Below are 16557 nucleotides of genomic sequence, written 5' to 3'. Positions count from 1 at the left end.
AAATTTGAAGAGGAGCTTGGGGGGTGGCCTGCGGTCAGCATAGCCTGGACCCTGTACTGTGCGCTCTATTATACATCACCACAGAGAAAAAGAATATGTTATACCCATATCAGCTGGAACTTTTACCTGCAAGTTCTCCTATCTTGGGCCCTGGGAAAGACCCAATGGAATGAGACCCAGAAAGAGTACCTTCTGATGGGGGTGAGGAGAGCAAGGAGAGAGGGAAATTATACGAAAGGCTTGGGCAATCCTGGAAGAGCTGGTCCAGGTAGGGACCCCACTTGATGGGCAGCCAAAGCCTGAGGAAGCACCTCCACAGGAGAGGAAAAGAAACGGGCAGAGCAGAGAAGACAAATCTCCCTTAATTCACACTGATGCCAACCACTGGCCCTTTTAATGTGCGTAACCCTTCTTTATGGCCCAGTAAACGTCTTATTCCTCTGGGATGGATGCTCTTTTGGATCTTATGATCAAGATGTGGGGAAGACTGGAGATGGCTTTTTAGGGAGCAGGTCAGAAGAAGAACAAAGTGTCCTCACGTGAGCCCAACAGAGGGCCTCTCGCAGCCTCCAGGTCACTCGGAGGCTGTGGGGAGGAGGCGGTCTTTCCTAAAGCCACACCCCTTTATAGGCCCTGCAGGAACCCGAGTGCGGGCCTCCATCCTTTCGCCCGTTTGGGGAGAGATTAAAGACGCTGAGGTCGTCTCCTTCTTACTCATTGGCACTTACAACCTCGCAGCCACTGCAGTCTCGGCCTCCAGCGTGCACACAGAGGAGGTAAGTGGGACTGAAGGGGCCATGCCCTCAGCTGTCAGCCTGGGTCACTCCAGGCAGCTGGCTTGGGAATAGCTGGAGGCGAGTAGATCTAGGGGTATTCAGCTGCAAGGTACTTGTTTCTAAATGAATATGCGTGATGTTCTTCTAGACAACCCCAGGCAAGGCGTAGAGTTTGGCGCTAAACTCTCCAAAAAGTTAATCGAAGGCAGAGACCTTTTTGTAAAATTCTTTGACAGACCACCAGTGGGTATTTAACTGTAATGAGCTGCCTTGGATTGACTTGAATTAAAAGAAGGAAGAGTCATTAAAATGACTGGGAAACATCATCTGCCTGTCTCCTTCGAGCTGTGCCTCATGTCTTGAATGAGCAAATGGTCCATTCATGTTGACAACCCCTGTTCTGGAGCCTCTATAACTGGAGTCCTAACCATCATGCAAATGTTGTCACAGGCCTGATTTTTATGAAAAAGATTCCGCCTTAGCCCTCAAAAAGCCTTGGTGGAAATTATGACGTGAAAATTCACGAGTTATCTGGAGCCCCTAAGCGAAGATAGTTCTCCTTTCCCAGCAGGATAGAGCTAGGATAGTTTTGAGGGGTTGATAGTTTTGACCTATTTCATTCAGTAGGTCCAGGTGTCTTCATGTGGGAGTCAGAGATATTATAGTGTCCTGCCCAAGACTACGCAACAGGGGTTCTTGAGGGTGCAGGTAAAGTTATGAAGTTATGTTTGTTCCTTTTTTTTTTTTTTTTTTTTTTTGCAGTACGCGGGCCTCTCACTGTTGTGGCCTCTCCCGTTGCGGAGCACAGGCTCCGGACGTGCAGGATCAGCGGCCATGGCTCACGGGCCCAGCCGCTCCGCGGCACGTGGGATCTTCCCGGACCGGGGCACGAACCCGTGTCCCCTGCATCGGCAGGCGGACTCTCAACCAGTGCACCACCAGGGAAGCCCCTGTTCCTTTTTCTTTTACTTTTTTTTTTTTTCTGCACAGGAACAAAAGACCATTCTCGTGAGGTCCACCTACAAGTGACCATGTATGAGGACTGCAAAGAGTCCACTGGGGACTATAACTTCCTCTGTGACACCACGGGAGCATGGGGCATAGTTCTGGAGTCCCTGGCAGCAGTTGGCATAGCAGTTACAGTTTTGCTGCTCCTGGCATTTCCCTTCCTCATGAGAAGGGTTCAAGACTGCAGCCAGTGGAATGTCCTCCCCACCCAGTTCCTCCTCCTCCTGGGTGGGCTGGGGCTCTTCAGCTTTGCTTTTGCCTTCATCATCCAGCTCAATCAGCAGACTGACCCCATCCACTACTTTCTCTTTGGGGTCCTCTTTGCTCTCTGTTCTTCGTGCCTCTTGGCTCATGCCTCCAACCTGGTGAAGCTGGTCCAGGGTCAAGTGCCCTCCTCTTGGATGACAATTCTGTGCATTGCTATCGGTGTCAGCCTGTTGCAGACGATCATCGCCACTGAGTATGTGACTCTCATCATGACCAGAGGTACAATGTTTATGGATATGACACCCTGTCAACTCAAGGTGGACTTCGTGGTCCTCCTGGTTTACGTCCTCTTCCTGATGGCCCTCACGTTCTTCGTCTCCAAAGCCACCTTCTGTGGGCCATGTGAGAACTGGAAGCAGCACGGAAGGCTCATCTTGGTCACCGTGCTCATCTCCATCATTACCTGGGTGGTGTGGATCTCCATGCTCACGACAGGCAACCCAATGGGACGACCCTGTCCTCTGCATCGCCCTGGTCACTAACGCGTGGGGTTTCCTGCTGCTGTACATCATACCGGAGCTGTGCTTTCTCTATAGATCGTGTCAGCAGGATTGCCCTCTGCAAGGCAATGCCTGCCCACTCCCAGCTTATGAACGCAGCTTCAGAGCGGAGAATCAGCAACTCTCAAGAGGTACTTTCCTGGGGCGCTTGGGGAGGCTCTCCCGTAAGAGAAGCAGGAGAAAAAACAGGGCAAGAGGATGAGCCAAGAGAGAAAGAAAAGGGAATGGTCAGAATTTAGGTGGGTGACTACATAGCTCCAGCCTGGAGATGGGGACACTCAGAGTCAAGGTTAAACTTTTCTGAATAATCAGTTCCTCCGAAATACAGAGATTTATGGGGAGAGGCCAAGACAGAAATGACTCAAAGGCCCTAAATAGAAAGGGTGTGGCTCTGAGTAGCCATGCTGGATGAAGAAAGGCACCCACTATAAAATGAATTAACCAGCCCCAAATTAGGCGTGGGCCATGCCATTGCATGAGGTACCATGCTAAGTGCAGATGTTTTGGCCATCAAGTGCAAAAGCAACCCTGGCACCAGTGACTGACATTTTTCAAATTTAAGTCTCAAAGCCGACTTGCCCAAATATCATAACAGACTGATATGTACGACTCATCACCTCATTAGAGTCTCAAAGCCCAATAACTTCTGGATTCCTACTTTGTAAATCATTCACTCCTTGAAAGCCTTCGAGGTTTACAAAAAGTGACAGGATGAGCCATTAAGTCAGAATTCTGAGCAGAGTCTCAGATGTGTAATCATTAATAGAAATAAAGAACTTGCTTACGTGACATTTTCATAATAATTTCTGGGTCGGATTTGTATCCTTATATAAGACCAAGCCACCTGACTCTATACTGTTAAAGAATAAAATATATTATCCATGATAACAAGGAGGCTTGGACCCCCATAACCTGGGGGAATTAGTGGCTACTTTCAGTTTTCTGGAAATAGGTCAAAACTCATTAATCCCTTTCTGAAATATCTGGCCTATCATTCATAACCCAGTATCACAGTTTTACATCAAATTTTTTGTCTTAATAGGCATCTGATTTCTCACAGTGTATTTGTAATGTGCAAAGATGATGTTATTTTATATATTGTATAGCGCACATTATGCTCACCAGGCTCAAAAAAAGTAATAGAAGCTTTCCTTTTAAGTCATACACTTTTTTTGAGCTGTACTCTATGGCTAATTACATACTCAACTTCAATCCTGTTCAGATGGAAGCATCCATTCATTCTTCTCAGTTCAGTTGACCATGAGTTGGAAATTGACACTATACATCCTTCTCTTAAGAGTTTTTCATTGCTTTTGATGATGTGCGGTTTGGGGCAGAATCACAGAGTCGATCTTTCTTGAAACTACTTCTCATAGTTCTCACCGAAAAATAGGATAAAACGTCTTCTGTTTGCTTTGTTGCTGTTATGTTTCCAGGAAACAAAAGTCAGAGAGAGAGAGAGAGAGAAAGTTCTTAGAGTTTCATAATACCCAAAATGCACTGGGACTTGTAATGATCAATTTTCCATAGGGCCAAAAGACTAGGCAGGTGTTTAAAGTGTTCTAAGACGTGTCTTAGTGGAAAAGCAAGAGCTTTCAAAAGCACAATGTTTCCTTATAACTATCCTATTCCTGGAGCATGGTTAGAAAATCCATTTCTGCCAGTGATAGCCATTGTCAACGTAGCTCAATATTTTGTGGCAGAAAAACAATCGATAGTGTAGAAAAGAACATATAGATGGCTCTCCAAAACTAGGCAGAATAACCAGAAACTTAAGCTTAGAGAAGGAAATCAGAATTTAGGTCACCTAGAAAAAGTGCAAATATCAAAACTTAGAAGAATGATTAAAACTCAAGAAACAGTACAGGATGACACCTAGCTAGGAAAAACATACAAAGAGATACAAAATAAATAAGAGCCAGACCAGTACAGTATAATAAGAATAACTCAAAAAATCCTAAGTGCTGCTGTAGGTCATGAACTGACAGTGGGTGCGCAGCTCAGGGCTGTCTGTCTCTGTTTGCTCAAGGAGCAGTCATGGTGTGGTGTAAACAGACAAGTGGTCAGCTGGAACACTCAGGTCGTTGTTCTCAGCATCTGTCAGTCTCTGACAAGAATACCCGTTCCAGCACCGAGATCCACTGATGAGAAGTGTGGGAGAGGCTGGGTGGAAAACCACAAAGAAGATGAAGGGGTTATAACGTCAGACCTACATGGAAAGGTTAGGACAATGAAACTGAGATGGTAGTTCTCAAGCTTTATGTGCCTTTCTCATGGACAATTCAGGTTCTCTCTAAATTCTGTACTGAAACACAACATTTCGTTCCACTCCATGAGGCGTGCATTTGTCATGTGACTCTTCTGATTTATAGCTATGACTCCAGTCACATAATTATTTGATTTACCACTGGGTGGTGAGACCAGAATGATTCAGTTGAAAGAAGAGTTAGACAAGGGATTAGCAGGGAATTTCACACGTATGAATACCTCTCTCCGAGAGGCTGTTGTCCTGCTTTCTGTCTCCAGCTAAAGACGAAGGGTCGAAATAGACTCAAATCGAAGCACAAAGCATTTACATGAAATACAAAACTAAGAGTCGGTACACACTGAAATAGATGAGCAAAACGGATTAAGGACTTCATTTCCTTGGAAGTCTTTCAAAAGATTAGTCTTTATCTCTCGGAAGTAGCTTAGGGACTAAGTTCGAAGATATAAAAACAGCCTGATGGAGAATGAAAATGAAATCAGGCATATTACTACAAAACACCAAACAAATGGGTATAAATATTCTTTGCCCCATGTTATAAACGTGTTTCTTAAAAACTGTAGACTGGGGCTTCCCTGGTGGCGCAGTGGTTGAGAGTCCACTTGCCGATGCAGGGGACACAGGTTTGTGCCTCGGTCCGGGAAGATCCCACATGCCGCGGAGCGGCTGGGCCCATGAGCCATGGCCGCTGAGCCTGCGCGTCCGGAGCCTGTGCTCCGCAACGGGAGAGGCCACGACAGTGAGAGGCCCGCGTACCGCAAAAAAAACCCAAAAAAACTGTAGACTGATTGAACTTTTAAAATCAATTGCTCTTTTAACTGAGAATTTTAAATGTGATATAATTTGCAAAGACCTTAAGTATAGAATATCAGCCATGAATCTTTGTTTATGAAGGGAAAGCTCCTGTTCTAATTATTGCCTGCTTTATCTGTTTTAGATGAATTAGAATATTGTTATACCAAGTTTGCTAAAAGCAAGACCCTGTATATTTTAAAGGAGCACATAATTGTGGATATTTTTTCTATCCTGTGTTTAAATATCTACAGACAAATCTAGTATGATTTTTTGAAGGTATTAAGACAGAAATTATGAGGCTATGAAATGTAAAAATGGGTCAATGAATATCAAATGATGTAAAACGAGAGAAAAATGTTCTTGCAAACAGAGGTCCTTCAGATTGTTTTCCTTACAGCAAGTACCAGGCATACCAACTTTTGGCAAACATAGCCTTTTTTTGGACAATTCTCAACATTTTTTGCTTTAAGGTGCCCGCCTTTCTTGGAGAAACCAAATTTGGATGGTCCCAGGCAGTGTCATTTTTGTTTGTTCTTTCAGGGGGACAAGCCTGAAAACCTCTCTTTGTCACCCTCTAGAGCTACAGGTCACAAAGAGTGAACTGGCGTAAAGTACAGAAGAAGACGTGAGTCTGGGCAGGATTTGCTTGGTGTGAGGACAGACCAGGCAAGGATAATGACATTCTCCTTGTCATGATGCTTGTGTGACAAGGATAATGGGGCAGCAGAAAGGGTGCAGACCCTGTCCTCACATGCCCTGCTTCGAGGCTCAGCTCTTCGAGGCTCAGCTCTGCTTCTTACCAACGCTGAGACCCAACCAAGCTCCCCAACCTCTGGGAGCTCAGGCTCCTCGTGGTGAAGTGATGGCCATCGTGTCCCTGCCCCCTCCAGGTATCAATGTAAGGTCTTACTTACTCAACTCGGATCCATACCAGGAGCTGGTGGCAGGATTAATAGAGAGAAACACTCAACTTTTTGGTAAATTCATGAACAATAACTCAAGCTGGAGAATTAGGCTTCTCTGATTTATGATCTGGTCTGATGAGACTATTGGAAGAACACGGGTTACCAAGGGGCTGAGTGGGAAGGAGCCTTGTTATGCTGCAAGGAACAAAGTTAAACCAAGGATTCCGTTCATTTCTGCTGAAAGAAGAATGTTTTATTTTCACAGGATTCAGTCCCTCTAAAGAACACCCATAGGAGAAGGATGTCGGAGCATCAATTATAACTATACCACTAACACCACCACCAATTATAATATACAAAGGAAAGCACTATGGTGCTTTCTATATTTCATGTCCTATTCCAAGGGCTTTATAGATATTGATAGATTTAATCTTCAAAGCAACCGTATGAGATAGATTGACTATTATGATCATGACGAGCCCTCTTTTACTCCCATCAGGAAACAGAGGCAGCAAAACATTAAGGAAGTTGACCGCAGGTAACACAGCTAACAAGTGAAAGGGCAGAACAGTCCATGCGCTCAGCGCTGCAGCCGCCAAGCAGGAACAAAATGACACGGCTACATCCCAGACCATCAAAGGACAACTATGTATCGAGCAAGGACCTGGTCTAAGAGACAGACACAGCTCTCCCAATCCCCACCGCCACAGCCATGACAGTATATTCCTTTTTTTTTGCGGTACTTGGGCCTCTCACTGTTGTGGCCTCTCCCGTTGCGGAGCACAGGCTCCGGACGTGCAGGCTCAGCGGCCATGGCTCACGGGCCCAGCTGCTCCGCGTCATGTGGGATCTTCCCGGACTGGGGCACGAGCCCGTGTCCCCTGCATCGGCAGGCGGACTCTCAACCACGGCGCCACCAGGGAAGCCCGACAGTATATTCTGATGCAGCTGAATGTCCCTGAAAGAAAAGGCAGCTTGAAGGGTTTGTGTGAGGGTGAAGAGATGCAAGCTCACGGCTTTTTGCCTTGGGGACAACAGGGGATTATAAACACGTATGAGTGTCAGATCTGTTCTTATTACCAGTTGTCTAAATGTATCCTGGGCCACGCTGGCTGCCTCTCTGAGTCACTGTCTAGCTCCAGCAGCCCAGGCTGCCCCGAGAACTGGGCTGGGTCTGTCAGCATCATCTGGACGCCCAGATGGGTGTACCAATTTTAATCCTTGCCTGCAAAAACAGAGGGACACTGCTGAGTAGGACTGGAAGTAACTTGCATTTGTGCCGTGATGGCTTGAAGACACACGAATCCGAACAGCTAAAAATACCACTTTGGGACACAATTGTTTTATTATGAGGATCAGAAGTCACTAAGATCCAAGAGGGAAAGCCATGCTCAGACTGTTTGTTCAATGAACTGTACTAGGCAACTCTAACTAGGTTAAACCCTCTGGTCTGTTATCTGAGAATTTGCCTTTTCCTGGAATGACACACAGACCAGGACATAGCTATATCATTTGCTGTAATTAATCCTCCAGAGGGCATTTACACGAGAAAATCTTTACTATCTCTGCCAAGAATTTCTCAGATTACTTTCAGTTTCCAGTAATCCTGCAAAAACATTCTTGTTAATGGCTAAGAGGGAAGATGGTAAAGTAGTTGTGATACGGATAGGCTCAACATTTTTTTCTTTTTTTTATTATCAAAAGATTAAATGATGGTGAAATGATAATATTTCAAGCATAGTTTTGGAGAGTATTATCCCCTATGTTGCCTCAGAAAGCTGATGATGGCATTTCTTCTTTTGCAGACTGTTGATCCCACACAGGAGGATTTCATCCCTTGGGCTAAAGTAAGCCCTCAGCAAGATGCAGAATTATAAAGTCCACAGGAAACACGAGTAGTGAAAACCCAGAAGATCATCCTAATGTAGCCCTGATGGGCCACTGGAAGCCCATCTGCCAACAAAACATCGGCTCATCCTTCCTTCCCTGCCACCTAGTCCTCTCTATCCATCTGGACCCTTCATCAGGAGACTGCCCTTTCAAGCATAATTACAATCTTGCTGGCCACCCTACCGTGACTATGTGTCTCTTTCTTCATTCTTTTTCTTTTTTTTTTTTTTGGCTGCATTGGGTCCTAGTTGCACGTGGGATCTTTGTTCCAGCGCTGGAGCTCAGTAGTTGTGACACACAGGCTTAGTTGCCCCGCGGCATGTGGGATCTTAGTTCCCCGACCAGGGATCAAACCCACCTCCCCTGCGTTGGAAGGTGGATTCTTAACCACTGGACCACCAGGGGAGTCCCTCTTTCTTCATTCATGTAACTGAAAGATTCCCTTCCCCAGTAATGCTAGGACAAATTGGGACCTCTTACTAATGGGACCGAAAGACCTCAGTTTGATGAAATTAGGGTCATGCTAATATGACAAATTATAGATGTCAGTAGCAACTTAGTACTGGATTACCCCCTAGTCATTTTTATAAAGGGCCCCTAAATACGATTGACCCAGAATTTGCAATAAAATTATAGCAGAACCCTCAGGATCTCCACAATTGTGCATCTCATGGGCTTGCAATCTGGCAGGTTTCTCCCATGATGTTAGCACCCTCATGACAGTGAGTATGGCAGCAGGTGTGACTGAGGTCAATGACCTGCTTTTTTTTTTTTTTTTTTTGCGGTACGCGGGCCTCTCACTGCTGTGGCCTCTCCCGTTGCGGAGCGCAGGCTCAGCGGCCATGGCTCACGGGCCCAGCCGCTCCACGGCATATGGGATCTTCCCGGACCGGGGCACGAACCCGTGTCCCCTGCATCAGCAGGCGGACTCCCAACCACTGCGCCACCAGGGAAGCCCAATGACCTGCTTTGATGAACTAAAAACAGCAAAGGAAGAGCCACCCGAGTTGATGCTCATAAAGGATTTCAGGCGTACACGAAAAGCAGAGTCCACCTGTCTTGATGTTTCTAATGCACTGATGCCTCTGCCCTAATTACTTTTCCTTCATCCCTCATGCAGCTTCACATCCTTCCCAGTGGATATATCCATCCTTAAGACCCATTTGTTAGATATAACAGGTATAATAGGACCAGAGTCAGAGGCGTGTTGCCCTAAGGGTTTTTAGAGTCTAATTCAGCCTCCCATCTCGCAGATGAGAAAACAGAGCCTCGGAAAAATGGAATGACTTGTCCAGAGTCACACGGTAGTTTGTATTGGGCCAGATCTTCTGACTCTCAGGCCACTCCTCTCTCACTCTACCAGGCTTCTCCATGCCTGTATTTCTGTATTAACAAGTAAGGCGTGCACCCTTGAGAATCAAATGTGATATTTCAGACCAGTGACTGTTGAGCGCCTGCTATGTGAAAACACTTTGAAAAGAAACTAAGACTCCATATATTGAACAAAAGCCCTTTTAATGACCACTGCACAGCATGGATGAGTATGTCCCGAGCACCTGCAAGGTACCAGGAATTGTTCTCGGACTCAGTCCTAGGCAGACAAGGCACACAACACTGCTCTGACGGGGCTTACGTTTTTCGTGGGGGAAGATAACACAATGCAGAGAATTTCAGAACACCACTTCCTCTGTTATCAAGTCCAAACACATACTGCTCACAGCACAACAGGCCAATCAGTCCAGAGACAAAGTGTTGGGGCAAACAACGGCAACTTTATTCGGAAAGTCAAAAAACCGAGAAGATGGAGGGCTAATGTCCTAAAGACCATCTTAACTCAGAATAGAATTCAGGCTTCTTCTATGTTAAGGGAAAAGGGGAAGCGGGAGGGTTCAAGATTAAAGGATAAAGGTGGATTGCAGGCTTCTTGGAGCCACCTGGCCTTCAAGGGAAGCATAACTGTGTTCTTCTGCTTGCTCACGTAGGCTGGATCCCGAGGCTTCTGCAAAACTTCAAGTTGCTAGCAGTTATTTTTACTTTACCATTCTTACCTCTGCTTAGTTGCAAGGTTTCTAGGCTGAAAGAGAACTTATCTATAAGTAATAGTCATAACTAATCCAGATCCAGTCCGTGGTATAGAAACTTTCTTCAGGAGCTTAATGAACTATTTGGGTACAAGCAACATTTCTCTAATGTTTAACTCTTGATGTGCACGGCTAAAGTAATGGAATACACATGCTGAAGAATAAGAGAGGCAGTTTCAACATGGTGTTAGTTCTGTCCTTCCTCTGTTACACCTCCTTTTACAGACAAGGAGAGGGACTTGCCCAGGATAATATAGCTTGTTAGGGGCAGAACCGACTAGAATCCAGGTCCCCAGCTGCTGTTCAAGGGCTCACCCTCTACACAGTGTTCCAGCGATTTCATATATTTTTCTGCTGCACTCAGATTACCTGCTCCTTTTTAAAATCTGTGCCCTGAGCAATGTTCTCAGCACAAGCAAGCACCTAGGTGAACGACCAAAGAGTTTGACCTTCTGCTCTTATTGGTAATAAAAGAATAGGAAATGTTTAAACATTAAGACTCTGACCTACTGATTAGGTGGCACACTATTCAACAAACCACACAAGAAACCTAATTTGAGAGAGAACAGCAAGCCATGCAGGCTTACATCTGCTCTGGAGGAAAACCATCATCACTGATCCTCCCAGATTTTATCCCCAAAATGATGACAATGACACCTTCAACATAATTTTGTTTTGTTTAGTTTTGTAGGTGAGAGGTGTTTAAGTCAGCTGACAAATGTCAATAAAGCTATTAAAGTCATATAGGATGTTACTTCCCTGCTGGTGCAGTGGTTGGGAGTCTGCCTGCCAGTGCAGGGGACACGGGTTCGAGCCCTGGTCCAGGAGGATCCCACGTGCCGCGGAGCAGGGGAGCCCGTGTGCCACAGCTACTGAGCCTGTGCTCTGGAGCCCGTAAGCCACAACTACTGAGCCCGCGAGGCACAACTATTGAAGCCCATGCACCTGGGGCCCGTGCTCTGCAAGAAGAGAAGCCACCGCAATGAGAAGCCTGCACACTGCAACAGAGAGTAGCCCCCGCTCGCCGCAACTGGAGAGAGCCCGCACACAGCAGTGAAGACCAAACGCAGCCAAAAATAAGCAAATAAAATAAATGAATTTTTAAAAAACTATTTATGATATGCATATTATACTCAATTACTCAATTCAACATGGAGTATCTGAAGATCTATCATTTACTGAATGCAAAAGCTGTTTATTCACTTAAATATTTTAGATCATCCTCTTCTGATTTTATTTTTCTGATTTTATTCATTTACCGAAAGAAAGGGTATCAATGAAAAAATTCATTACAAAATACCTTCCTGCTGGAGGGAATTCCCTGGTGGTCCAGTAGTTAGGACTCCATGCTTCCACTGCGGGGGGCCTGGGTTCAATCTCTGGTCAGGGAACTAAGATCCTGCATGCCACGCGGTGTGGCCAAAAATAAATAAATAAATAAATAAATAAAATGAGATAAAAGAAAATAAAACACCTTCCTGGTAGAGCATGGCTGGTTTGCTCAGTAGAGCATGGTGCTAATGAAATACCTGCCCAGGTAGAATTAATATATCCTTCATCTTGATGAATTTTTTCCTGATCCAGAACATCAAAGATTTGTTTCTCTCTACATTAAATTTCATGATCTCTCCATAAGCTTAAAGGGTCTTTTACTTATGCCTTATTTCAACCTGTGATCTGGTCAGGTTAAAGTTTCCTCATTCTCTCTACCCATTATTCCTTCTCCTTTCTTCTTTTAAACAAATGCTCCCTTTTCCTAGGATTATATCTACTTCATATTGGCCAGATTCATGCCTTCTTATCATTCTTTCCCTCCTTCCACAATCAGCTCCGAATCTACCTTTTCCCAGAAACTTTCTCTGATGACATGGAGACATCACACACCAAGCCTTACTTAACTTATGGCAGAATAAAAGTCTCTTTTTTTCTTCAAACTCAGATGGTAAACAAGATACTTCTGTAGCATCTTTCTCTGAATAAGCCTAATCATCTATTTCAAAAGTACACAATTCATGAGAAATAAACTAGAAAATCTTGTTTTTTCTTCCTTGGTACAAAAGCCTCTGTATTTTGTATCTGAAAGAAGTGCTTCTCAGTTAACACTAAATGGGAGTGAGCATCCTTAACTTCTGAGAAGTCAAGCTTGACACCTGAGTAAAGAAAGACTTTTTCTTGGAGTTGTTTAAAATGTCTTTTTTAAAAAGATATTTATTTATTTACTTATTTGGGCTGCGTTGGGTCTTAGTTGCATCACGCAGGATCTTTCGTTGTGGTGCGAGGGCTCTTCACTTTGTTGCGATACACGAGCTGCTACTTGTGGCACGCGGGCTTAGTTGCCCCGTGGCATGTGGGATCCTAGTTTCCCAACCAGGGATCAAACCAGCGTCCCCTGCATTGCAAGACAGATTCTCAACCACTGGACCACCAGGGAAGTCCCCGGAGTTGTTTAAAATGTCTTAATGGCTCAGACCAGTTTTAAGCTGCTGGTCTCCAGTGAGAGATCATGTTTGCTACTCTTCAAAGATAGATCAGTTAGAATTATGTTTGCATTTTAACCTATATCAGAACTTATTTATTCAAAGGACTTCAAAGTGACTACCTCAGGAGGCATAAAGATCATCATTACTTAAAGCATTATTAGAATGCCTTTCCTGGACTGCCTCCAAGAATGTCTCAGGGGGCTTCCCTGCTGGCGCAGTGGATTAAGCCACTTGACCAAGGTTTTAGATAGTAAGAACCTAATTCTGGCCACGCCACGCAGTATGTGGGGTCTAGTTTCCCAACCAGGGATCAAACCTGGGCCCCCTGCACTGGGAGCGTGGAGTCTTAATCACTGGACCGCCAGGGAAGTCCCTGGATTTTTCTAAAGATAGTGGAACTATTAGAACTTGAACCATATTTAGGATGTGGTTAAATCAAGTCTGGGTTTGGAAAAGAATCCTCTGGGCAGACTTTTTTTTAATGTGAAAATTTAGAGGATTATATTGACTTTTCTATGTTCTTAGAGAAACCCATTCCCATCTAAACGTTTGATATTTGATCTGAGATTTATTCACATTTTTACACATGAATTCTTTAATTGGAGGTTAATGTAATTTTTCATTTCAACAGGATTTTCACATGATTACAGTCACAAATTGTGGAGTCACAAGTTCTGTGTCATCACAGGACTCAAGATAAACTAAACTGGTAGGAATTTCAGTTGCCGTCCATTACTGTCCACTAACTGTAGGATATGGAGTCTATGCTGTGAAGCAGATAGAGAAGAAGCTATCCATTTAAAAAGGTGTAAAACACAGACAAAGAAAAGATACAAATTATGCCATTGCATATATATTTCAATTTGTAGAACTGACACTTCTTAACTGTAACATGTTCTTTATATGATATAAATGCACTAAGGGAGCACATTGTGCTTTTAAAATTCCTTTTTGAAATTCACCCCTTAATTATTGTTATTAAGAGTTGAAGGCTTTGTACATCTTCCACCTGCGTATAAGGAGGCGGGCTGGGCTTTTTAAAATACATGCTACAGAGGGAACGTTTGGATGCAGTTTCCACCTGGACTTTATTTGCATGCAGAAGAAACGTATAGACTTCATCTTCAGCTCATTTTTAAATTCCTTAATGTCTAATTCAGTGGCATCATTCCCAGGGCAATTTGTTTCTGGAAAAACTGAGCTTTCCAATTTTTGTTTTGAATATATAGCTGATTCAGACTGAAAGAATGTTTTCTGTGGTTCTGTTCTTATTAGGGGTTTGTTTTAAAAGCAAATGAAAATCTATGGAAAAGAAATGAGAAGATACCTATAGCAGGAGGAGATCTTAGAACATAAAGATTCGGGTTGACTGGTGCATTAGGCTAATAATAATGCGTTTTTAAATAGAACTTATTTTTTAGCATCTTACAATTTACAAATGGTTTTCACATCCACTGTTTATCTCATGTGATCTATTGGATGGATTAGACAATTTATTTATTTATTTATTTATTCTTAAGATACTAAGAATCTAAAACTGCCCTTGGGCCACCATCACTTGGCTGTTTTGTACAATACAATCTGAACTATAAAATAAAATAGACACATACCTCCAAAGAATCCTTATTTATGGACAGAGATGTCACTGAAAGGTTTCCAAAAAAGACTGTGCTTTAGCTATAGCTGTTATTGCCATGTCCTGCTGTTGATAACGCATTTTTCTGAAGGCCAAAACAACTGGTAGAAATGGCTATTTAGGAAATAAGAAAAGTCAGTCAATTTTATGGAAAATGTCAATTCTGGGAGTCAGCAGTGCTGTTTGCCAAATGTTTCCAAACTCTCCTGCCGTCCAGGCCCATGGTAGGATGGCACTTTTTGTCCCTTTTGAGGTTGGGTGGGACCACGACATTAATTCTGGCCAATAAGTCAGAGCAGAAATGATGTCATTTCCAAAGCTGATTCCAGGCAGAAGCAATTAATTGTTGGTCCAACAAGGTCAAGAACTTTTTTCCTCCACCATGTGGCAAGCAGAGCTTCAAACAGTGGCTGCTGCATCCATCTGGGTTCCATGATGAACATACGGTGTGAGCAAGAAATAGAACTTTCTTATTGTAAGCTGCCCAGATTTGGGGCTGTTACCTCCGCCTGCCCAGCCCAGCCTGACTGACCGTCATAGCCACTGAACCAATTGTCTGGTACCTTAACGTAAAACAAGGAGGTACTTGTCTGAATATTTTACTTTACCACTTGTTCTTCCAGTGTTCTACAAAGGCACCCTTAGATTAAAGAAAAACCATCCTGAATTTAACTGATATAGGCCAGACCTCTCTGCCAGGCGTGTAGCTTTACAGCTGTTCACATAATTACACTTCACTGGGACAGCTGCCATCATAAAAGCTTGCAGAGGGCGAGGTGGTAACTTAGAGTCACTCTATCTCAGAGACCGAGGGCAAGAAAGACTTCCCAGTAGAGGTCAAAGCTTGAGCTCTGTCTTACGTGGGAGGCAGCTAGGAATTCATGGGGCAGATGACGTTGGGAATGATACTTTGAGCAGCCGCTAACAGGGCGTCTTTGTTTAAGGTAGAAAAACGTGCCCCCTCTGGGTGGATGAATCAGAAAACATGCCCGCAGCCCCCAGGGATGCAGCCTATGCTAAGGGCACGGAGCTTGGTAAGCGGAGCAAGGCTGAATTCCAACCCCACTCACCATCTCAGCCAGGTGTCTTGGCGCAGTGCAGACATCAACAACAACTATGCCACTGACTGCAATGACCCAGATTTGCAGGGCGGAAAACATGCCAGTGCAAAGGCATCGCTGCAAAGAAAACCAAGGCGTATTGGAGAACTGCAAGGCATTCATTATTGCCAGCGCAGAAACACACAAAGCGGAGAGCAGTAAGAGATGAGGCTGGAGAACTGGGCTTCCTCGGCTCACACCGGGCTTATATCCCAAAAGCAGGAATCTGGATGTGGGTGTGAAGGACAGTGAAAGGAGAGGCCTTTCAGCCTGGAAGCTGGGGCAGAGGCATGTGTATCCCTGAGCACGCCTATCAACAAATCCTCCCACATTTTGAACCTAATGGAAAAAGTTAACAAAAGCTCTCCAGTCAAAAAAAATCTAGAGCCCTTCATGGCACGATCTGTTTACACGCCTTTGTCAACCCTCATAAACCCCTGGGAGGGACCTGACAGGCACACCAGCCCGGGAACCGCAGCCTGATTGGAAAAAATTGTTCCTGTTGCAAAATAACGCAGGGTCGTGAAACAAACAAACCGTGAGAGCCTGTTTTTTATAAAATGTCTCTGTGTTGTTGATCATGGACTTTTTGCACTAATTTTGGTTTTTTTAAATATTGTAATTTATCTTGATGACTGAGGGTTTTGGCGCTCCCTTGAATTTTGTGCCGGAGGCAAGAGCTTCGCTCTCCCCGCCCTGGCCCCAGCCCTGCGGATGGATCAGATTTGCCTGGTGGGAAAGGGTGGGACAGCGGCTGGAGAGGGAACCCTGGCTGATGTTAGAATTACTTAGGAAGTTTTAAGAGCTCTCCATGGCCTGACCTCACCACAGACCAATTTAAATCAGAATTTCT

General features: G+C 44.4%; 1 protein-coding gene across 1 annotated transcript; it reads left to right on the top strand.

Moving 5' to 3' along the window:
• The first annotated feature begins 181 nt into the window (after positions 1-181).
• On the top strand, positions 182-3085 carry GPRC5D (G protein-coupled receptor class C group 5 member D). The gene is given in 2 exon segments (XM_081248515.1): positions 182-2493; positions 2495-3085. Coding segments are annotated over 2 exon segments (1260 nt in total). The 5' UTR covers positions 182-1492; the 3' UTR covers positions 2754-3085.
• Positions 3086-16557: the final 13472 nt, after the last annotated feature.

The sequence above is a fragment of the Mesoplodon bidens genome (genome assembly GCF_964165515.1).
Source record: "Mesoplodon bidens genome assembly, chromosome: 11".
In the NCBI taxonomy this organism is placed as follows: Eukaryota; Metazoa; Chordata; class Mammalia; order Artiodactyla; family Ziphiidae; genus Mesoplodon; species Mesoplodon bidens.
This window is presented reverse-complemented; position numbering and strand designations above follow the sequence as displayed.